This window comes from Scyliorhinus canicula, chromosome 16 (assembly GCF_902713615.1).
Source record: "Scyliorhinus canicula chromosome 16, sScyCan1.1, whole genome shotgun sequence".
Taxonomy (NCBI): domain Eukaryota; kingdom Metazoa; phylum Chordata; class Chondrichthyes; order Carcharhiniformes; family Scyliorhinidae; genus Scyliorhinus; species Scyliorhinus canicula.
Genome location: NC_052161.1, coordinates 79,065,577 through 79,090,156, shown reverse-complemented (window position 1 = coordinate 79,090,156; position 24,580 = coordinate 79,065,577). Strand labels below are relative to the sequence as shown.

The window sequence follows — 24,580 nt, the reverse complement described above, 5'->3', positions numbered from 1 at the left end:
AATTTCTGCAGAAATTATTGTTAAGTTTAAAACTGATATGGTTAGATTTTTATTACCCAAGGGTATTAACGGAAATGGGACAACGGTGGGTGAATAGAACATAGAACAGTACAGCACAGAACAGGCCCTTTGGGCCTCGATGTTGTGCCGATCCATGATCACCCTACTCAAACTCACGTATGCACCCTATACCCGTAACCCAACAACCCCCCCCTTAACCTTACTTTTTAGGACACTACGGGCAATTTATCATAGCCAATCCACCTAACCCGCACATCTTTGGACTGTGGGAGGAAACCGGAGCACCCGGAGGAAACCCACGCACACACGGGGAGGACGTGCAGACTCCGCACAGACAGTGACCCAGCCGGAAAGAATAGAGTTAGTTCACAAATCAGCTCTGAATTGTGGAACAGGCTCGAGGCTGAAGGATCTGCTGTGGTTCCTAAATCTTGTGTCAGGTGTTCCTGACTGTAACCGGTGTCCAGTGGTTCTTTGAATCACCAAGACACTTTCATAGAGCGAATATGATGGTTGATTGTTTTTCTGTTTTTGGACCTGAGTGTGTATGATGCATTTTATTATATTTTGTCACTGGATGCTTGAATTACTTTCAACTAAAATGTGGAAAATTACTTTTTCTCTCTCTGAACTATAGTCTTCATCGTTGTTGGAGAAGAAACCTTTTACAGAGAAAGGACTTGGTTGCAGAACAGGTCAATCAAAGTGGAGTTGCAGCACCAACCCAGTGACTATCAGTCTGTTGGAAAGCAGTGATGATGAAGATGATTGGATTGAATCCGCTCTGAAGAAACCGGATGATGGTGTGGTTCCCATAACTCCAGTGCCTATAGCAGACACTTTAACTGTTCCTGAAACACCAGCTAGTGAAATTGCATCACAGTCCAAGTTACTGGTAGCCAGTGAGGTGACTACTCCCACCTCTCACATTTGTCGCCCCAAGTTTAACCAATTAAAGGAATGTACCGGAGTTAAAGTTCAACTTTTCTCGAACACTGAGAATGCCAAAAATATGAAACCAGTTCGAGGAGACAGTGTTACTGCCAAGGCTAAGAGACAAGATTCATTACGTGATTGTGAAAACCTTTGTCCGGTAAGACTATTTGGGAAGAGATCTGCAGCTAGCTCTGACGACGTGCCAAGGTCAAAGAAGTGGAAATCAGTCCCGTTGAAGGACGTAGGTGGTTCCATGTTTCAGAGCACACATAGCTCTTCTGATCATCTTCTGCAGGAATGCCTGATGGCTATTAACCAGATCTCTCCTGAGCCTCAGCAGTGCAATTTTGTGAAGAAAGCTGTGAATGGAAAACTGATAAATGGGAACGTAAGACAATGTGGAAGTCGTATTTTGAAGTCGTCCTCTTCTCCAAACTGTTTATCTAAAGGGACTAAGCTCTCTATGACTGCAAGGGACAAGCTTAGGCGCCTACAGTTGCCCACATCCACAGCTTTAAGAAATCCCTTTAAGAGAATAGATAAAAAACTGTTTACAAATTCGCAGAATGAGAGCTGTGATTCAGTGTTTGTTCAGATAGCTAAGAATAAATACAGCAACTGCAGGAATGGAGTTGGAGACTGGAATCATGTTCAGTCCACAATGCCAATGGATGAAACCTGCTTAAAGGCAACAAGCAAGGTGGAGGCTGTGAAAACCCCAGGCACCATTGTGGGATATGACCAATGCGACGGGAGCAGTAAACCCAGTTGTATTGATTCAGAGTGTGAAGAATGTGAAGAGCCACATGCTGAATGTGGGGAGAATAAAGAAGATGCTGTGACAGGAGATGTAAAGACTCCGTCTACTCAGGCTAAATCACATTTCAGTACATCAAATAAAACCCAGCTCACGAAACAGTCAGATGACCGACGAGAATCAAAGAGTTTCAGTAGTGCAGCAGAGAAGCCAGGTTCCTTCAGGTACAGCTCATATATGGTCCTCGCTTAACTTATGGTACAGATTTAGTTGTGTCAGATCAAGGCCTTGCTCGAATCTCAAACACGGTTGCTAACTAATCTGAAACTCTCTCAACGTAAATCCCCTACTGGGGTGGCAATGCTGCATCACTGCGCTGAGGACTGGGGTTCGATCCTGGCTCCGGGTCACTGTCCGTGTGGAGTTTGAACATTCTCCCCGTATCTGTGTGCATCTCACCCCAACAATCCAAAAAGATGTGCAGGGTAGGTAAATTGGACATGCTAAATTGCTCGATAATTGGAAAAAAAAAATGTGTACTCTAAATTTATATAAAAAAAACAAATATTCCCTACTTTATCAGTTGTCTGTCTCTGAATACCATTTAATACACTTTGCATCAATAATCCTGGCTTCTTTTCAATTCCCTATCTCCTTATTTTGCCTCTTGTTTTCAGTACAGTATACTGTATTGCACTGATCAGTGTAACTGTCATCAATCTCATCTGACATCCCATCAATGTAATTCTACACTCATAGCCACACCTTGTCATTCAGGATCTTCTCACATTTTTAGTATCTTCCTCAATTCCGGGCAGCACAGTGGTGCAGTGGTTAGCACTGCTGCCTCACGGCACCGAGGTCCCAAGTTCGATCCCGGCTCTGGGTCATTGTTCGTGTGGAGTTTGCACATTCTCCCAGTGTCTGCGTGGGTTTTGCCCCCACAACCCAAAGATGTGCAGGGTAGGTGGATTGGCCACGCCAAATTGCCCCTTAATTGGAAAAAATTAATTGGGTATACTAAATGTATAAGGAAAAAAAAACTTCCTCAATCCCATTGACATTTTGGAGCATCTGTATGATATGCTTATCCGGGGTTCCAGTTCACTGAATTATTGACTTTGAACACTCAGAATTTACAATGCAAAAGGAGGCCATTCGGCCCATCAAGGAAAGGGCACCCTAATTAAGCCCTTACCTCCACCCTATCCCCCCTATCCCCATAACCCAGTAACCCCACCTATCCTTTTTTGGACACCAAGGGCAATTTAATGTGGTTAATCCATCTAACCTGAACATCTTTGGATCGTGGGAGGAAACCGCAGCACCCGGAGGAAACCCATGCAGACACGTGGAGAATGTGCAGACTCCACACAAACAATGACCCAAGCCTGGAATCGAACCTGGGACCCTGGAGCTGTGAAGCAACTGTGCTAAACAACTGTGCTACCATGCCGCCCCGCTCAGTGATAAGAAAAATTATAATACCCATTTGGGTCCTAGGTCAGACCCCCAACAGTGGCTAGGATACTGAACTGAAACCCCAATATTTCAGTTTAGTTTAGTTTAGACTATGGGGAAAAAATGATTCGCTCCAGGAGTGATTGCACGACAGGACTTTGGTATTTCTGAAACAAAACTCTATTATGAAAAGAACAACTTGCAATGAACCCTTAACGCAACTATACAATTTCCTATTAAGCAAAAAGAAAAGAAACGTACAGCTCTTAATCCATCTTAAAATTAGAAGGCATAGAATAATGCTTGCTTTATAAAACAAACTTGGCTCTGGTTGTAACTCTTTCAGACTCTGGCTTAATATCTTCAAATAGCTGCTTCAATTAGGTTGTTTCAGCCTCTTGTCTTCAGACAATACTGCTGTCCTTTAAGGTATAATGACTCTTTTTAAAAAAACTATCCTACTTGGAAAGAATTGTGGATTCAGAGTCTGGCAGATCAGAACTGTGCTCCTCTCTCTCAGAGCTTCTCCAAAGTCTCTGCTCTCTGCCTTCCTGGGCCCCACCCAGCAATGACCTCGTCTCTCCAAACTGAAAAACAAATGATCTCCGCAGGCTGCAAAAGGACATTAACTCCCCAGGGAGGGTGGCACGGTGGCACAGTGCCTCAGGGCACTGAGGCCCAGGTTCTTCACTCACTGATAGACTAGCTGTTACACTTTTCAAGGTTGACTTCCATTCTTTGTTACAAAGCATAGTGTCCATACCATTGATATAATATCCTGAGCCCTGCTGTCATCTTGGGTTGGGGGGTTGGGTAGAAAATTGTCGAATCGGCAGTTCCTTTGAATAGTTTTTCTAATTTCTTCATGATGAGGGCTTCCGTTATGTTGCGTAGTATATTTTTTTATCACATGCATTACAAATGCCATGTTTACACGGTGTCTCTGGTCATTCTGGTCAGTCTCATTTAATGATCTGCCTATATTTTACTGTAGCTCTTGCCCAGCTATTGCACAAATTCTTCAGAAGACAATAATGTCTGATGCTCCTTCAGATTATCACCCAGCTCCTTGTTGATTCCTGTTTGCCAGTAATCCTTTAATATGGTCATCTTTACCTCTGTATCTATTCTGTCTGCTACTGCTAACCCTGCCATGGCTCCTGTTCCTAGCCATTTTGTCAACACTCGCTGTTAAACTGATTCTTCTATTTCCACTCTTCAGCCCTTGGTTCCTTTCTATTCTTTACTAACAATTTCTCCATTAATATTCCTACTAATTTGTCTATCAATTGTGAATAGTTCCCTCCATATACCCATTTAACAGATTCAAGATGGTACAATTTCAAAATGCTTCTTATATGATACAGTTCCTGAATCAATTTATTTGCATCCATTAATATTTGTTTCTATTTGCAGACTTGGGCAGCTCTTGCATTTAGTTGGTGTGTTATTGGTTTCATGGTTAGTTTTATCTGCGCAGGAAGGGTGGCATCATTGATTCCTCCTCCACCATTGCAGTCCATGTCTCTCTTTCCTTTTCTAGATGTTGTCAAAATAACATGAAATGAAATGAAAATCACTTATTGTCAGGAGTAGGCTTCAATGAAGTTACTGTGAAAAGCCCCTAGTCGCCACGTTCCGGCGCCTGTCTGGGGAGGCTGGTGCGGGAATCGAACCGTGCTGCTGGCCTGCTTTAAAAGCCAGCGATTTAGCCCAGTGAGCTAAACCAGCCCCTTACAGAGAAAAGCCTTGGATCTAACCAATCATGCAGAGGCCAAATGTTAAAGTACTCAGATAATTTTGTAGATTTCCCTTCAGATTTGCCACTCAACTCACTCTTTATTTTTCTTGTCTGTTTCTTTCTATTTCTTTCGATTGTAGATATTTCTTTCTATAAAGAGTGATTTGAGAAATATTTAATTCTATTGCTCTTGGTTCCCCACAGCCATTATAAAGCTTGCTATACTTACTATTGGTGTGACCTTTATATTTGTTTTGTTTTGGGTCTGATAACATCCAGTTGAAGAACTGCTAATTGTGAATGTGCATTTTTCATCTACAATGGATCAGCAACACAGGATTTTTTAAATATTCAGTTTCATTTAAGCATTTTTGTCTTTTTTAATACTTTTCAAAGGTTTTAGAATATCCAGCGTTGTTGACTCGGTGCAGCTAAATATATGGATGTCTTCTAATGATCACCATGCACATTTATATTGATGATTTGGAGTTGGGGACCAAGGGCAATGTGTCCAAGTTTGCAGATGACACTAAGATGAGTGGTAAAGCGAAAAGTGCAGAGGATACTGGAAGTCTGCAGAGGGATTTGGATAGGTTAAGTGAATGGGCTCGGGTCTGGCAGATGGAATACAATGTTGACAAATGTGAGGTTATCCATTTTGGTAGGAATAACAGCAAACGGGATTATTATTTAAACGATAAAATATTAAAGCATGCCGCTGTTCAGAGAGACTTGGGTGTGCTAGTGCATGAGTCACAGAAGGTTGGTTTACAAGTGCAACAGGTGATTAAGAAGGCAAATGGAATTTTGTCCTTCATTGCTAGAGGGATGGAGTTTAAGACTAGGGAGGTTATGTTGCAATTGTATAAGGTGTTAGTGCGGCCACACCTGGAGTATTGTGTTCAGTTTTGGTCTCCTTACTTGAGAAAGGACGTACTGGCGCTGGAGGGTGTGCAGAGGAGATTCACTAGGTTAATCCCAGAGCCGAAGGGGTTGGATTATGAGGAGAGGTTGAGTAGACTGGGACTGTACTCATTGGAATTTAGAAGGATGAGGGGGGATCTTATAGAAACATTTAAAATTATGAAGGGAATAGATAGGATAGATGCGGGCAGGTTGTTTCCACTGGCGGGTGACAGCAGAACTAGGGGGCATAGCCTCAAAATAAGGGGAAGTAGATTTAGGACTGAGTTTAGGAGGAACTTCTTCACCCAAAGGGTTGTGAATCTATGGAATTCCTTGCCCAGTGAAGCAGTTGAGGCTCCTTCATTACATGTTTTTAAGGTAAAGATAGATAGTTTTTTGAAGAATAAAGGGATTAAGGGTTATGGTGTTCGGGCCGGAAAGTGGAGCTGAGTCCACAAAAGATCAGCCATGATCTCATTGAATGGCAGAGCAGGCTCGAGGGGCCAGATGGCCTACTCCTGCTCCTAGTTCTTATGTTCTTATGTTCTTATACTTCAGAAAGTGGTGTTCCGTGGGCTCGGTGTTGGGACCCTTGCTGTTTGTGTTATGTATTAAAGATTTGGATGTGAATGTGGGGTGCACAATTGGGAAATTTGCAGACGGCACAAAGATTAGATGAGTGGTGGGCAGTGGAGTGGATAGCTACAATCTCCAGAATGATATAGATGGATTGGTGGAGTGGGTGGTAAAGTGGCAGATGAAATTTAATGCAGGGAGGTCATGCATTTAAGGAGGTCAAACAGTTAAAGGGAATACATGATAAATGGGAATATACTAAGTGGGGTAGATGAAATGCGAGATCTTGGTGTACAAGTACACAGGTCCCTAAAGGCAGCAGTTCAAGTAGACAAGGTTGTAACAAAAGTATATATGGAATGCTCTCCTTCATTGGCAAGAGGTATAGAATATAGAAGTAAGGATATAATGTTGGAATGTATAAGACACAGGGAGGCCACAACTGGAGTATTGTGTTCAGTCCTCGTCACCATTACAGGAAGGATGTTATTTTTGCAATAACTTCATTGCAGTGTTAATATAAGCCTACTTGTGACAATAATAAAGATTGTTCTATTACAGATTATTGCTCTATAATGCAGAAGAGGTTTACAAGAATGGTGTCAGGGCTAGAAAAGTGTAGATACGAGGAGAGTTTGGATAGTTTGGGGTTATGTTCCTTGGAACAAAGAAAGCTGAAGAGTGACTTAAAATTGAGGGTAAGAGATAGTGGACAGGATAAACATTTTTCCCTTGGTAGAGATTTCTAGAACCAGGGGAAATGGATTCAAGATAAGTGGCAGAATGTGTAGAGGCGACATGGGGCAGAACGTTTTTACGCAGAGGGCAGTGGGAGTCTGGAATTTGCTGCCCGAGTTGGCAGTGGAGGCAGAGACCCTAAACTCTTTTTAAAAAGTAACTGGATCTGCACCTTGAGAGCTGTAAGCTATAGGGCTTTGGACTGGTTGCGGGAAGGTGGGATTAGAAAGGGCACCTGGGTGTCCTGGGGCTGGCATGGACAAAATGGGCTGAATGATCTGTGCTGTAATGTTTCTAGTTAATACTACTTAGCAGCATTAGACACTTGTTACCCATACGCTTATATTGAAGTCTTTTACAATGTATTGAACATTTTTCCCCAAACGTGTGATGATGTTAGTTGATTTCTGTTAATTCCATGTCCAGTTTAGTGTTTGGACCAGGGCATGCCCTGTCCCAGAGGATGGTTCAGCAGCATCTTCTTGGCCTCTATTAGATCTGAACTTTGGTTAGTGTATCTTGTATGTCGCTGCATGATATACACTACTCGTCAGATTATGAAACAGAGCTTCAAAATTGTCTTTATTCATGTAGTTTTGTAGATGCCTCTTGTCAGAGGTCAGTTTCCAAGCAAATACAGAGTCTTTTTAAAGTTTGTTTTGTCCAAGCAAATACAGAGTACTGAGTTGAATTCAATACAAATTACAGCTCTTGATATTTCTTCTTGTTGAATATACTATACAGAAAATTGAAAATAAAACAAAATAGCTGTTCAAGTGCAGAAAAGTAGCTTCAGAGATGAAAGTAAGTGATTCCAGAATGGATTGTTCAAACCGGCACATAGTTTTGAAAGATTATTGCTGTCACTAATGTGTCTCTCCTTTCTGGCTGTGATTGGGTTAAAGTTATTGCACAGTTAATTAAATTCGATCACAACATCTGTCCGTCAACTTTTAACATGAGGTGATGAAATGCGTCCTTATGAATCTTATCCATTGTCATGAAAACAGTTTCTGTTGCCCAAAATCTTTGACTTGGCCAAATGTGTCCTTGGTCTGTCTAGTCTCCTTATCTTGATGGTTCTCATGGGAAACAGCATCTGTCACTGTCTTGTTTGAAATGTGGGTGTCTTGTTATGCTCTTGGCGTAGCATAAGCTGCTTCCTTGATGTTCACTCAGACAAAGGAAGGTTCAGACATGGAGATAACTTCAACACGTTTATTAAACTATTTACAATTCTCCTACTCGGATTTGCCTCTACTATTAATCCTTTTATAGCTACTCAGACTGACGAACCAGTCTGCTACAATCCACGTGGTGGGTGTGATGTTGAATCAACACTGTGTCTGTACTCACTGAGTGTCTGTACTCGCTGAGTGTCTCCACTGGAAAGAGGAAGATCATGTGTGCTGTGTCCTTTATATATGGGTTGGTGTAATGCCCCCCTGTGGTAGTGTCATCTCTGTGTGTATCGTAAATGCCCATTGGTCATGTCTTATCTTACTGGCCTATTGGTTGAGTGTCTGTGTGTCATATCTCTGGTGCTCCCTCTAGTATCTAGCTAGTCTACGTGTACTTACATTAACCCCATGTGTATCTACAGTGTTGTATATCACCACATCCCCCCTTTTTTCGTGTTACATATTTTCTATACACTTCAAGAAAATTGAACAAAACAAGCAGGTAGATAAGCGATGCTCTGTACAAGTTATGATAACAGTGATCATTAAACAATAAGTCCAAATCATATGTGTGAGTCCGAAATCCATCAATTATCATGGTCGAATGTCTTTCTTGTTGGGTTGGTGAGTTGGTGATTTTGATGGTGGCATGTCCTTGTGAACGCCATCAGTGTCTCTGTGCATAAGGAACCAAGAAGTGGTCAAATCACTTCATTGTCTGATTTTGAGTCTTTTTTTCTTCCGATGCTTGTGATAGCGATGTTGGATGGCATCTGTCCTGAAAGCCAGGTCGCCTGTTAGTTGTGCAACACACGTGAATTGGGAAAATGTATTGTCCTGCCATGGTATGTCATTGTACTGAGCTGACCAGTAACAGCGTCCCTCATGGGCAGTCGTAGTTCCAAATGTGTAGTCTTTGTCGTGCTTGCTGTCGACGATGTTGCCTTTGGTACGCGTCGTGCCGTTGTCTTTGATATGGTTTTAATAGGTTGTGATGTTGTGTCGGTTGGTTTTGTTGCCGTGTTTGCTGCGCTCAAGGACCACACTCTGGATAATACGAGTCCTTCACACAGTTACTCGTGTCAGCGTGCATTGTGGCATCTGCTGTTTTCTTGAGCGTGCCGTCACAAATTTTGCGGCACTCCCCGTCTGGAGTCATGTCCGGCTTACTTGAATCAGCTTTGGCTTGTTGATTCTCCCCATCTTGAGTCTGGTCTGTTTCACCTGAGTCAGTGTTGGTTTGTCGATGCTCCCCGTCTGGAGTCATTGCAGGTTCACTGGAGTCAGCTGAGATTTCTTGATGCTCCCTGTCCGGAGTCATTTTAGGTTCGCTTGAGTCAGCTGAGGTTTCTTGATGCTCCAAGTCAGGAGTCAGAACATTCACAAATGCATTTGCTTGTGGAAAGGCTCGAGCAAATGAGGTTTGAAGTAACGTGGTGTCACCAGAGTCACCAGTAGTCTCACTGTGATCGTCGAGTGCCTCTACACACTAGCTGAGGTCTGTCACATTGCACATCTCTTGTATGGGAAGCGGGATGCTGTCGTCATTTGTCTCTCATACAGTAGATAGAGCCTCAGTAGCTGCTTGTTGTTCACTTGGGCTGGGTAGACTGTCAGAGTCTTCTTCTGGTGGCTCAAACAATGTGGGTGGACTGTCATAGTCGCATTGTTGTTCACTTGAGCTGGGTAGACTGTCATAGTCTTCTTGCTGTGCACTTGAGTGTGGCAGACTTACAACGTCTGCTGCTGGTTGCTCAGAGGAGGTTGCTAGACCCTCATTGCCTTGTTCATGCAAGGACTGCGCTTTGGAGTCTTGCGTTGCTTCTATCATGGAGGCTGTCCACGAGCTCGCTGTGGAGGCTTGTGTCACTGGAGTCACTTGTGTGGAGACGTGCAGTTGTCTCGCTGTTGAGTCTTTCATCGTTTCCTGTGTAGAGGCTAGGACCCTTTGTGGTGCGTGGACCACACTCTGTGGCGTCAGGAACCCTTAGCGGTGTGTGGACCACTCTGTGGCAGCAGACCGCTCTCCGTGGGCTTGTACCGCTCTCTGTCTCTTGGTGTCAGGCCGCAGCATAATCCTGCACTCACGAGTCAGGATGTCATGTATGCTGGGCTGAAGATCCTCAAATCTGAAGAACACATCCGCGTCTGTGTTGGATTCAGTACTGGGGTCGCCATCTCTAATGAAAAAACCTTCGTCTGAGTCGTTGTCTTCTAGGACCATATCATCACTGTTTGTGTCAGAGCTGGCATTGGGCTTGCAATGTCCAAAGAAGAAATCGAGGTCGGAGTCGTAGTATTCAAGGACTGTATCATCTCTTTGGGCGCTGCTAACTGCTTGTTGCAGGGTTCTGCGGAGGTTACTTTCAGCTACTGGTCGAATTTCAGGCATTGTGCTGTCATTCCAGGTGAAAGAATCTTGTTTTACGGCTTTACATTTTTTTTTCGTGTTTTGGGACATTTCCCCTTTAAGTGGGCGTGGTCCGGGGCCTCTGACATCATGACGCGTGTGACGTAGGTCGTAGGAAGCGATTGGGCATGCTCAGATCGCTGTTCCTTTACTTGTGGCCTTTTTCTCCACTGCGCATGTGCAGCACCTTTACCAAGATGGCTGCAATTCAAAACTGAAGACATCTGCAAGCCTACCTCGTGGTGAGTTTTGGTGCTTTTACCGTTTTTTCTTGTATTCTCCTCGCAGAATTCTTGGAATTTGTCCATGACTGCCTGGAAATTTCTCTTGTTTTGCCCCTTTGAGTATTTGAAGGTCTGGAAGATTTCAGCTGCTTCTGGACCCGCGATGGTGAGTAGAAGCTTTATTTTCTCTGCATCCGCCACGCCATCTAGCTCGGACGCTACCAGGTAGATCTCGAATCTTTGCCTGAACCAACGGCAGTTTTCACTGAGATTCCATTGGTACCTGAGCTGCTGCGGAAGCGGAATCCTGGACATTGTCTTGCCTGGCTGTTGCTGGTTGTCACTGTTTGCTGAGTTGTCTATATGGATTGAAACAGTCACTCAACTGGTACCATGCCTTGTTATGCTCTTGGCGTAGCATAAGCTGCTTCCTTGATGTTCACTCAGACAAAGGAAGGTCCGGACGTGGAGATAACTTCAACTTTATTAAACTATTTACAATTCTCCTACTCGGATTTGCCTCTACTATTAATCCTTTTATAGCTACTCAGACTGACAAACCAGTCTGCTACAATCCACGTGGTGAGTGTGACGTTGAATCAACCCTGTGTCTGTTCTCACTGAGTGTCTCCACTGGAAAGAGTAAGATCATGTGTGCTGTGTCCTTTTTATATAGGTTGGTGTAATGCACCCCTGTGGTAGTGTCACCTCTGTGTGTATCGTGAATGCCCATTGGTCGTGTCCTATTTTACTGACCTATTGGTTGAGTGTCTGTCATGTCTCTGGTGCTCCCTCTAGTGTCTAGCTAGTCTACGTGTACTTACATTAACCCCTTGTGTATCTACAGTGCATATCACCACAATGGGTATTTTAACAATCTATTTCAAGAAGCCACTTTAAATCTTGGGTCATTTATTCCTTTAATTTGTTATATTATAAAAGGTAGATTCTTTACTAAAAAGGTAGATTCTCACAACTCACATTCTCCAGGGTGGTAGCGATTTGGAACTCTCTCTCAAACAGCAGTTGAAGCTAGCTCAGATGTTAATTTTAAGTCTGAGATAGATTGATTTTTGTTAAGTAAAGATATTAAGGAATATGGGCCAGAGGCAGGTATATCGAGTTAGATTACAGATCAGCTGTGATCTCGTTCAAATTATGGGTCAGGCTCGAGGGGCTGAATGGCATACTCTTCCTATGTCCTAATGTTATCCCCTGCACCATGAGCTCTTTGTTTGTGTAGTAACCTTGATGTGTCACCTGATCAAATGATTTTTGGTAATGCAAGTACACCCCATCTACAGGTTCCACTTTATTAACGTTGTTTGATAGATCTCAAATAACTCTAGTAAATTAATCAAGCATTACTTCCCTTTCACAAAACCATTTGACTCCACCTGATTACAGTATGATTTTCTAAGTGCTCTACTGTAATAGGTCCAGCATTTTTTTCATGACAGATGTTAGGCTAACTGGTATGTGCTTTCCTGCTTTCTATCTCGTCCTTTTAAAAAAAATAAATCTAGAGTACCCAATTCATTTTTTCAAATTAAAGGGCAATTTAGCGTGGCCAATCCACCTACCCTGCACAGGGGGCGAAACCCATGTAAACACGGGGAAAATGTGCAAACTCCACACGAACAGTGACCCAGAGCCGGGATTTAACCTGTGACCTCGGTGCCGTGAGATTGCAGTGCTAACCACTGTACCACCGTGCTGCCTTCTTGCTCCTTTCTTGAGTAGAGTAGTTTGCTTCACTATTTTCCAATCTGCTTGAATCTATGGAAATTTGGAAGATTATAAAGGGCAGCAGGGTAGCACAAGTGGATAGCACTGTGGCTTCACAGCGCCAGGGTCCCAGGTGCGATTCCCCACTGGGTCACTGTCTGTGCGGAGTCTGCACGTTCTCCCCGTGTCTGCGTGGGTTTCCTCCGGGTGCTCCGGTTTCCTCCCACAGTCCAAAGACGTGCAGGTTGGGTGGTTTGGCCATGATAAATTGCCCTTAGTGACCAAAAAGACTAGGAGGGGTTACGGGGATAGGGTGGAAGTGAGGGCTTAAGTGGGTCGGTGCAGACTCGATGGGCCGAATGGCCTCCTTCGTCAATTGCATCTCCTATCTGAGCCTCTTTAAGACCTGAGGATGCAGGCCAACATATTCTGGGGACTTGTCAACTTTTAGTTCTAACAGTTTTCTCAGTACCCATTCAATGGTGATTGTTTTAATTCTTCCTTCCCTTCCACCTCTTTATTTCTAGGATTTCTACAATACACATAGACACAGGTTCAATGCTTACTCCATTTCCTCATTTACCATTTTTAAGCCCCAGACTCACACTTGAGTTACTTTAGTTCTCCTTTTCCTTTATAAGTACTTGTCATTAATCTATACTGCGCGGGGCAGCATGGTGGTGCAATGGTTAACACTGCTGCCTCACGGTGCCAAGGACCCGGGTAGGTGGATTGGCTACACTAAATTGCATCTTAATTGGGGGAAAAAAGAATAGGGTACTCTAAATTTTTAAAGAATTAATCTATACTGCACATGGCCAGGGACCCAATATGTTTTTTGCTGCACAATCAGGATCCCTCTGCCACATGAAACAAGACAAAAAGACTTGCATTTATGTAGCACCTGCCAGAACTTCGCTACATCCCAAGGTGCTGCACAGCCACTGACATGTAGTCATTGCTGGAAAGGCAGCAGGTAGTTTGCACAAAGCTGCCACAAACAGCAATGTCATAATGTCTTGATCTGTAATTTGTGAAGTTAGACTGATGCTGGTGCTTGATATTGATGTTTGCAGAGGTTAAGTTTTTTTTTAATAAACAATTTTATTGAGGTAGTTTTTGGCTTTATAAACAGTTACAGACATCATCAGAAAGAAAGCAAAAAAGGCAAAAATGTGCAAACATCCACGTACTTTCAATACTTCCATCGTAACATATTGCACAAGCCTGCTCCCCTCCCACCGGTACTACCCGCCATATTTTCCCTCCTACTCTACTCTACCTCCCCCCCACCCCCCTGCTGACGCTCACTCTCCCGCAAAGAAGTCAATAAATGGTTGCCACCTCCGGGTGAACCCCTGCACAGATCCCCTCGAGGCGAACTTAATTTTTTCCATCCCCAGGAAACTCGACATGCCCGCAAGCCACCACTCAGTCTTCGGGGGCTTTGAGTCCCTCCACGCCAATAATATTCGTCGCCGGGCTATCAGGGAAGCAAAGGCCAAAACATCGGCCTCTTTCTCCCCCTGGACGCCCGGGTCTTCTGAAACCCCAAAAATTGCCACCCCTGGACTCATCACCACCCTTGTTTTTAGCGCCTGGGACATGACCCCCGCAAATCCCTCCCAGTACCCCCTCAGCGTAGGGCATGCCCAAAACATGTGAACATGGTTCGCTGGTCCTCCCGCGCACCTAGCGCATTTGTCCTCTATCCCGAAAAATTTGCTCCTCCGAGCCACCGTCATATGGGCCTGGTGAACGACCTTAAATTGGATCAGCCCGAGCCTAGCACATGTCGCAGTCGAATTTGCCCTACTCAGGGCCTCTGCCCACAGCCCATCCTCCATTTCCCCACCTAGCTCCTCCTCCCATTTAAGTTTCAGTTCCTCTGTCTGGGACCCTTCCTCCCTCATGAGCACCTTATATATACCCGAGACTCTGCCCTCCCCTTCTTCCCTCCTAGAGACTATTCTGTCGAGGATCCCCATTGGCGGGAGGCGTGGGAAAGATGGGACCTGTCTACGAACAAAGTCCCGCAACTGTAGGTATCTAAAATAATTTCCCCTTACCAACCCAAATTTCTCCTCCAAGCTCCTCAAACTCGTGAAGCTCCCTTCCAGGAACATATCACCCACCCTGCTCGCCGCCATACTCGGAAACCCCATCCATACTGCCGGGGGCAAACCGATGGTTGTCGCAGATTGGCGCCCAGACAGACGCCCCCATCTCCCCCACATGCCTCCTCCACTGGCCCCATATCCGCAGGGTCGCCACCACTACCGGGCTGGTGGTGTACTTGGCCGGTGGCAGCGGTAGAGGAGCCGTGACCAGGGCTTCCAAGCTGGAGCCCCTGCACGAAGCCGCCTCCACCCGCTCCCAAATAGACCCCGTACCCACCATCCACTTCCTTATCATAGCGATGTTGGCCGCCCAGTAATAATTGATCAGACTCTGCAAAGCCAGCCCTCCCTCGCTGCGGTTCCTTTCCAACATCGCCTTCTTCACCCGCGGGGATTTTCCCGCCCAGACAAAGCTCATGATCAGCCCGTTAACTCTTTTGAAGAAGGACTATGGGATAAAGATCGGGAGGCACTGAAAAATAAACAAAAATCGAGGGAGGATTGTCATCTTTACAGTCTGCACCCTCCCTGCCAGCGACAGCGGGAGTGCATCCCATCTCCAAAACTCTCCCTTCATTTGCTCCACCACCCTGGCCAAATTTAACTTATGCAGCCTGCCCCAGTCTCGTGCCACCTGGATTCCCAAATACCGGAAATTTTCCTCAACCAGCCTAAACGGTAGCCCTCTCAATCTGTTCTCCTGGCCCCTTGCCTGGACCACAAACATTTCACTCTTGACCGTATTTAATTTGTATCCTGAGAACTGGCCGTACTTCCTCAGCATTCCCAGTATAGTTCCCATCCCGGCCACTGGGTCCGACACGTACAGGAGCAGGTCGTCTGCATAAAGAGAAACCCTGTGTTCAACCCCGCCCCTCACCATCCCCTTCCAACCCTCTGCGGCTCTCAGCGCAATCGCCAGCGGCTCTATGGTCAGCGCAAACAGCAGTGGGGAGAGCGGGCAGCCCTGTCTGGTCCCTCGGTACAACCTAAAGTACTCCGACACTTCTCTGTTGGTCCTGACGCTGGCCCTCGGGCCTGATATAATAATTTGATCCAATCCACCAATCCCTCCCCGAACCCAAACCGTCCGAGCACCTCCCATAGATAGTTCCACTCCACCCGGTCAAAGGCCTTCTCGGCGTCCATTGCCACCACTACCTCCACCTCCCTACCCGCCGGGGGCATCATTATCACATTGAGTAATCTCCTCAGATTGGCCGCCAGCTGCCTACCTTTCACGAACCCCGTTTGATCCTCCCCAATCACCTCCGGTACACAGTCCTCTATTCTACCCGCCAGTACCTTTGCCAGGAGCTTGGCGTCTACATTAATCAGGGAGATTGGCCTGTAGGACCCGCACGCCTCCGGGTCTTTACCCCGCTTCAATATCAGAGATATGGTGGCTTGTGACATTGTCGGCGGCAGGGTCCCTCTGTCCCTTGCCTCATTGAAAACCCTCGCCAAGACCGGGCCTGCAGAGGTTAAGCTTTGATGGATTTTTTCCTCCTGCATTTGAAGGTATTAGATTTTGGAGGTGTTGCTGAGACTCTTATGTTGTCACAGCTTTAGCTATACATCCCTTTCTATCAGATGTCAGTGGACTGGGAACCTTGATATATTAGCTCAGAGCTCTTTAAGTAGTCTTCTTCGTCACAAAGTGGGGCTGAACTTGGGTACTTGTGTCCTTTTATGTCTGTGATCCACTGTGTGATGTATTTACCCAGTAGGTCATTCAGAGAGATGCCCTTCTGATTTCTGATACAGAATGATGACTGGTTGTAGAATTGAGTGAGATTTTTCATGAGTGTAATTAAAATTGTGCATCATTGTCTTTCTCAGTATTTCCACCATCAGTAAGAAGTGTTTTGGTGACGACGCATCTGTCTGCCGAGGCAGATACCAGGTGGTGAGGGTGAATGAAGTCCTCGGCGCCAGTAGTGATCCAGAGAAACACTTGACAATTACGGCGAGCCAAACAGGCACTGGCACCAGCAGTGGCACAGAACAGTGTGTTCTGAAAGATGATTGGTAAGGAGTTTTTTGCACTCTTCTGTGTATGTGTACATTCTCTCTAGAACACATACTGAAACAGCTAAGATGCCAGATGTTATACTTGGAGCTGTGCTTCCCTCCCAGGCTTCTCACCTGTTGCTGTTGTGGCAGTTACGAGTGGATACTAGACTTTTTAACGCAGAAGATCACAGGTCCTCATAGGAAGTCAGTCTTGTGCAGCTGGTAATATTTGTTAGATTGTTCTGCTTGAACTTTACACCAGGGAATTTGGAAAAGGTTGTAGTGTTTTATGCTTATACCTCATTGGTGGATGAATAATGAATGAGTGGATATTAGTATCAGCAGCTTGAGATGGATGAGAATTTAAACTGTAATCCTGAGGTAAATGCCAAGCAGCAGCTCAGGAATACAAAAAGTGATGACTTGTAACGAGACACCAGTTGGACAACCGATCACTGTTTACAGAATGCCACTTAAGGTTATCAAGATCGGAAAATTACTAGATATGTGTAGCGTGGTTTAAAAAAAATGTTCTACGAACCAACACTAAATCCTTGAGTGATAAACCTGAGGTTACTACACAAAAACAGTCTGATGCAGGCTTTCGAGGATTCACTGCACAACCTCTGGTCATCTTGCTGGTGGGATATCTTGTTTCTAACTAATCTTTAGTGAGCCATAGACCCTTGGAATGCTTTACTCAACGTAAGATTGACTAATTGTTTGGCATTTAGTTTGATCACTTTTTAACAATGGAACCACGTTTGCATTTTTCCAGTCCTACAGTACCTCTCCTATACATAGTGATCATTGGAAAATCATCCTCAGAGATTCTGCTATCTCCTCAATGACCTCCTTCAGTAGCCTCAGAAACAATCCATCTGGTCCTGGCGACTTACCAACTTTCAAGAACTCCAACCCTTTGAGTACTTCTTCTCTCTTTACGATTATCCCATTCAGTATCTCTGTTCCTCTTGGACTACTATAATCTGTATCATACATTTTCTTTGTCAACACGGAGACAAAAATATTCATTTAAAACCCTCCACACAGCCTTTGCATCTGCATTGTAGTACAGTGGTTAGCACTATTGTTTCAAAGGACCTGGGTTCGATTCCCGGCTTGGGTCACTGTCTGTGCGGAGTCTCCACATTCTCCCTGTGCCTGTGTGGGTTCCTCTGGGTGCTCCAGTTTCCTCCCACGAATCCCGAAAGATGTGTTGTTGGGTGAATTGGACATTCTGAATTCTCCCTCAAGTTTACCCGAACAGGCGCTGGAATGTGGCGACTTGGGTATTTTCACAGTAACTTCATTCAGTGTTAATGTAAGCCTACTTGTGACACTAATAAAGATTATTATTAATAGATACAAATTCCCTCCTTCATCTCTGATAGGTCCCACTTTTTCTTTAACTGTTTACCATTAATATATTGGCAAAACACCTTTGGTTTCTATCATATTATGGTCGCCCATTTCCAAGAGATCTCTCAACTAATTGGCAATAATTCAGTTCTCATTACATATTGCCCAATCTAGGATGGCCTATTCTGTACTTCGTTCCTCATCGTATTGGTCCAGAAAACCATCCATACACACTCAAGGGATTCCTCCTTTACACTATTGTTACTAATTTAATTTACCCAATCTACATGCAGATTAAAGTAACCCATAATTACAGATGTTGCTTTGTTGTATGAGTCTCTAATTTCCTGTTTAATGCCATTCCCAACATCACTATAGTTTGGGGTCTGTATGTGACCCCCGCTAACATTTTTTTGCCCTGAGCTTTCTCAGCTCTACCCATACAGATTCCACGTTATCGGAGCCAAAATCTTTCCTCACTTGTGTTAATTGATATTTAATTTTATATCGATCGTTTTGAATTCATTTCATTCGGTCTACTTTTACAGTTCATGGGAAATGGATGATACTAGGAAGGCAGGGTGTACAACAGGAAACATGTTTTCCTCCTTTCATTCCCTTCGAGTGACAAGATGGCAGGGATGAGAGGCAGAGGGACAAGTCAGATTTTAAAAAAATAAATTGAGTGCCCAATTCTCTTTCCCAATTAAGGGGCAATTTAGTGTTGCCAATTCACCTAACCTGCACATCTTTGGGTTGTGGGGCCGAGACCCACGCAGACAGGGGGACAACGTGCAAACTCCACATGGACAATGACCCGGGGCCGGGACGAACCTGGCTTCTCAGTGCTGTGAGGCAGCAGTTAACCACTGCACAACTGTGCCTGAGACAAGTCAGATTAAGGATGAACCTAGAGTCAGTGTTTTACAGCATAGAGAGAGGCCCTTTGCCTCATCGTGTCTATGCTGGCCATCAAGAACTTATCCATTCTTATCCCATTTTCCAGCACTTGGTCCATAGCCTTGTGTGCTATGGTTTTTAAAAAAAATTTAAATTTGAAATACCCAATTCTTTTTCTTCCAATTAAGGGGCAATTTAGCATGGCCAAACCATCTTTTCCATGCACCGTCCATCTTTACCTTGGGTTGTGGGGGTGAGACCCACGCAGACATTGGGGAGAATGTGCAAACTCCATGTGGACAGTGAACCTCGGCGCCACCGTGCCATCCTGCTATGGTGTTTGAAGTGCTCATCTAAATGCTTGTTAAATGTTGAGGGTTCCCACCTCGACCACTCTTTCAGGCAGCGAGTTCCAGATTTCCACCACCCTCCGGGTGAAAAAACATTTTCCTCAAATCCCCTCTGAACCTCCTGCCCCTTAGCTTAATGAAATGAAATGAAAATCGCTTATTGTCACAAGCAGGCTTCAAATGAAGTTACTGTGAAAAGCCCCTAGTCACCACATTCCGGCGCCTGTTCGGGGAGGCTGGTACGGGAATTGAACCGTGCTGCTAGCCTGCCTTGGTCTGCTTTCAAAGCCAGCGATTTAGCCCTGTGCTAAACAGCCCCTAGTAAATCTATATCTATGCCCCCTGGTTATTGACTCCTTGGGGAAACGTTTCTTTCTATCTACCCTATCAATGTTCTGCATAATTTTTATCACCTCAAAGAGGACCCCCCTCAGTCTTCTCTACTCTAAGAAAAACAATCCCAGCCTATCTAGTTTCTCTTGAAAACTGAAGCATTCCAGCTCGGGTAACATCCTGGTGAATCTCCTCTGCACCCTTCCAAATGCAATCACATCCTTCCTATAATGTAGTGATCAGAACTGCACAGTACTCCAGCTGTGGCCTAACAAGCGTTTTATACAGCATTGTCATAACCTCCCTGCTCTTGCATTGTGCCTTGGCTAATAAAGGCATGTATCCCATAGACGTTCTAAATCACCTTACCTACCTGAACTGCTGTCTTCAGGGATCTTTGAACATGCACACCAAGGTCCCTCTGGTCCTTTACTCCCCAGCAACCTGTAGCTCATCATTATTTCCATGCCTTGTTGGTCCTCCTAAACTGCTTCAGATCTCACTTTTTTCAGGGTTATGTAGCTGGTTATATGTTATGATGTCCTGGGTTAGTGCGTGATCAATTCCAGCCCCACTTGACAAAAAATCACAACACAATTGAAATTAACAATTAATTCTTGGAAAATGCCCAAAGTCAATGCCAAATGGCTACAGTCACAAGGTTTATAAATGTAAACAGTTAATTTTTTATTAATAACAATAACTATATAATATGCAACAAATACAACTGCTTAACTGTTATCTAACTCCCAAGTCATCCCAACCCCTCTCTCTCTCTATCTATCTATCTCTCTCTCTCTCTCTCTCTCTCTCTCTCTCTCTCTCTCTCTATCTATCACACACAGAAGATAGACAAACACCAAGGGGAAGAGAGGTATAAAATCATTATTAAAGTAAAAGGATAAGAGTCTTTGTTTCAGTTTGATATCTTCCAGTGCTCTTTTCTTCAATCGTTGACTTCAGTTGGAGGTTTTTGCCTTCAGTCTGTAGTTATTTTCATTGTAGATTAGAGAGAGAGCGACAGACAGAGACACTTACAGCTTCTTCTCTGCGCGCCCAGGATGCGTCCAGGTCCTTCCATTGTTCTCTGAAAATCGTCACACTCTGCTCGGACCCAATCATCACCTATTACTGGGTGGACCATGGTCTTTGGTTGGCCAACTGAACCGAATCCTTCCAAAAAGTCTGAGTTCTGTTGTTCAAAAGCTAAATCAATAGCACAGTGTACTATTTTGCAACTTTTCAATTTCTCACTTCTTTTGTTCGACTTAAAGTTTTATACAAAGAACAATACAGCCCTCCAAGCCTGCACTGGTCATTGATACCAACCTTTGTCAAAATCCTCAGTACTTCCTTGTGACGTATCCCTCTATACACATCCTATTCATGTGTTTGTCAAGATACCTTTTGAACGCAGTTACTGTATCTGTTTCCACAACCTCCCCTGGCAACGCGTTCCAGGCACTCCCTACCCTGACGACCTCATGGGCTTCTGTCAAATTATGTGGTACCACAGGTCAGCAACAGCAGTGTAGTATTTTAATTTGGAGTCAGACTCTGGGGTCTCAACCACAAAAAGGATTTTTTCACCCATCACGTCTCTTACAAAATCTGAAACTTCTCCTTTAATTTACCAGCACTTCCCTGCATGTCATAGAATTTACAGTGCAGAAGGAGGCCATTCGGCCCATCGAGTCTGCACCAGCTCTTGGAAAGAGCACCCTACCCGAGGTCAACACCTCCACCCTATCCCCATAACCCAGTAAACCCACCCAACACTAAGGGCAATTTTGGACACTAAGGGCAATTTATCATGGCCAATCCACCTAACCAGCACATCTTTGGACTGTGGGAGGAAACCGGAGCACCCGGAGGAAACCCACGCACACACAGGGAGGATGTGCAGACTCCGCACAGACAGTGACCCAAGCAGGAATTGAACCTGGGACCCTGGAGCTGTGAAGCAATTGTGCTATCCACAATGCTACCGTGCTGCCCAGATCTCGTAAAAAAGGATTTTTAAAAATCGCAATGATCGCCTATTTCCACTCCTGTAATATCACCTGACCTCGCCCTTCATTTCATCTCCAGAAACGCTCTATTATGTCTTTTGTTATCTCTGGATTTGATTGTTCCAACGCTCTCTTGACTGATCTCCCATATTCTACCCACTGTAGACTTGATATTCCAAAGCGCTACTGCCCATGTTCTGACTCACCAAGTCCTGTTCACCTATCATTTCCGCACGCACTGATTTACATTGGCTCCCGATTAAATAATACCTTGATATTTAAAAATTTTCAGCCTTTTTTTTAAAGCCCTCCATGGTCTTGCCCCACCCTATCTCTGTAATCCCATCTGAAATATCAGCACTCTTCTAATCATGGGCTCTTGAGCACCCCTGTTTTTAATGGCTCCATCAATGCTGGAGGTGCCTTCAGCTGCTTAGGTCCTAAGTATCTGGAATTTCCTCCATCTTTCTACCTCGCTTCCATCTTTTAAAATATATAATCTTCATTGTCTTACATTAACAGTGGCTTGCATTAATACTGCGATGAAGTTACTGTGAAAAGCCCCTAGTCGCCACATTCTAGTGCCTGTTCAGGTGTACACAGGGAGAATTCAGAATTATCTAACGGCACGTCTTTCGGGAGGAAGCTCATGGGAGGAAACCGGAACACCTGGAGGAAATCCACGCAGACACGGGGAGAACATGCAGACAGTGACCCAAGCCGGGACCCTGGAGCTGTGAAGCAACAGTGCTACCCACAGTGCTACCGTGCTGCTCTAAGATTCTTTTAAGATTTATCTCCTTGTCTAAGCTTTGGGTCTATTACTGTAACTGGACTTCTGCGGCTCCATGTCCAGTTTGTTTTGCAATGCTGCTGTGAAGTGCCTTGCATCATTATATTAAAAGATGCTACATGGAACTTCTGGTGGCGGCAATGCGGAGCTATGCCGCACGTTCGGCAGCTTCCGCTAATTTAGGCCTTTTGGGCTCTTTTAAGAGCCCACAACGGCGTTTTTTCAACTTTCCCCCGGGGGGAAACACAGCCAGTGTGCCCAACAGCCGGTGGATGGACTGGACTCGCAGAGGAGCGGTCCAAAGGTTGATTCTTCCACAGAGAAAGACGAGAGGCAGGAAAAACAAAATGGCGGTGGTCGGGGAAGCAGCGTGGCAGCAGTGGGCGCGGGAGCAGCAGGAGCTGCTTCAGCGCTCCTTCAGGGAGCTCAAAGCTGAGGTGTTGTAGCCATTTAAGGCCTCGTTGGACAAGCTGGCAGCGACTCAGACAGCTCAGGCCGTGGATGTTCGAAAGCTGCAGCACAAGGTCTCAGAGAATGAGAATGAGCTTCTGGGCCTGGCAGTGAAAGTGGAGACACACGAGGGACTGCATAAGAAATGGCAAGATAGGATGGAGGAGATGGAGAACCGCTCCCGCCGGAAGAATCTGCGGATTCTGGGCCTCGCAGAGGGGCTAGATAGCTCGGACGTTCGGATCTTTCAGGACTGGAGCGCGGAGGTGGCGAAGAGAAAAGCTGGCTTCAACCGAGCGAAGGGGGTAAAGTTTGGCTTTCTACAGCCGGCTCGCCTCTGGGTCATGTACAAGGACCGCCAACTCTATTGTGACTCTCCGGAGGAGGCCTGGACTTTTGTCCAGGCTGAGAACTTGGACTCAAACTGAGGATTGGGGGGGCCGAAGAGAAATGTACTTTGCTTGAAGGCTTTGCCTTCCTGGGTATCCTTTTGCCGATTTTGGCTGTGTTTACTAATGGTTGTTTCATGTTTGTTTTTGCTGTTTTCGCTATTTTGGCTATTGTCATCTGTGTTCTTTCGGGGTTTCTTTTCTGGTTTTGGGGCTGTTGGTTATTTATCGGGGTGCTTTTCTTTGTTTTTTTCCACTGGTGGGTTGGGGAGTAGGCTGGGGCCCCGATGGGTCATGTGCACACCTCTTTCCCACGGGTCGGGCCGAGGGGCGGGCTCGGGTTGGAAGCGCGGTCGGTCTTCCCGCGCTGGAGGAATTGGGGGCGGGGCCGGCACTGATAGGGAGGGATTGGTGGCGGTGTTTCACCGGGGGGGGAGGGTTATGGCTACGGCGGGAGAGGCCGGGGTCAGCAGAAGTCAGCTGACTCACGGAAGCATAATGTTGGGGGTAACGCAGTTAGGGGAGGCCCTAGCTTGGGGGGTCGGGGGGGGGGGTCGGGTTGTTGCTGCAGGGACTGTGAGGGAAGGAATGACGAGGGGGGGATTGGGTGGGGGTCTGCCACCGTGGGAAGCGGGCCTGGGGGTTTCCCTGGGTACGTGGTGGGTTGAGGAAGGGGTATGGCTGACAGGCGCAGAGGGAAGGGGACGGCCCCCCGGGTTCGGTTGGTTACATGGAATGTGAGGGGGCTGAATGGTCCAGTGAAGCAGTCTCGGGTGTTGGTCACTTGAGGGGGCTGGGAGTGGATGTGGCCATGCTCCAGGACACGCACCTCAGGGTTACGGATCAGGTGAGGTTACGAAAAAGTTGGGTGGGACAGGTGTTCCACTCGGGGCTTGATGCAAAGAACCGTGGGGTGGCAATCTTGGTGGTCAAGAGCCTATCGTTTGTCGCATCCAAAGTAGTGGCAGACTCTGCAGGACGATATGTGATGGTGAGTGGGAGACTTCAGGGGGAGCAAGTGGTCGTGGTCAATGTCTACGCCCCCAACTGGGACGATGCGGGCTTCATGCGGCGTATGCTGGGCCTGATCCCGGACCTGGAGACAGGAGGATTGATTATGGGTGGGGACTTTAACACGGTGCTGGATCCGGCTCTGGATCGTTAGAAGTCCAGGAC

At 45.6% G+C, this 24,580-nt stretch overlaps 1 protein-coding gene across 1 annotated transcript in view; it reads left to right on the top strand.

Annotated features, from left to right (window-relative positions):
* Positions 1-24,580, top strand: part of dna2 (DNA replication helicase/nuclease 2) — a 166,285-nt gene that overhangs the window by 5,112 nt on the left and 136,593 nt on the right. Inside the window, exons 2-3 of the mRNA XM_038821845.1 lie at positions 659-1,938; positions 16,642-16,830. Coding sequence (XP_038677773.1) covers positions 659-1,938; positions 16,642-16,830 — 1,469 coding nt within the window. The remainder of the gene's footprint in view (positions 1-658; positions 1,939-16,641; positions 16,831-24,580) is intronic.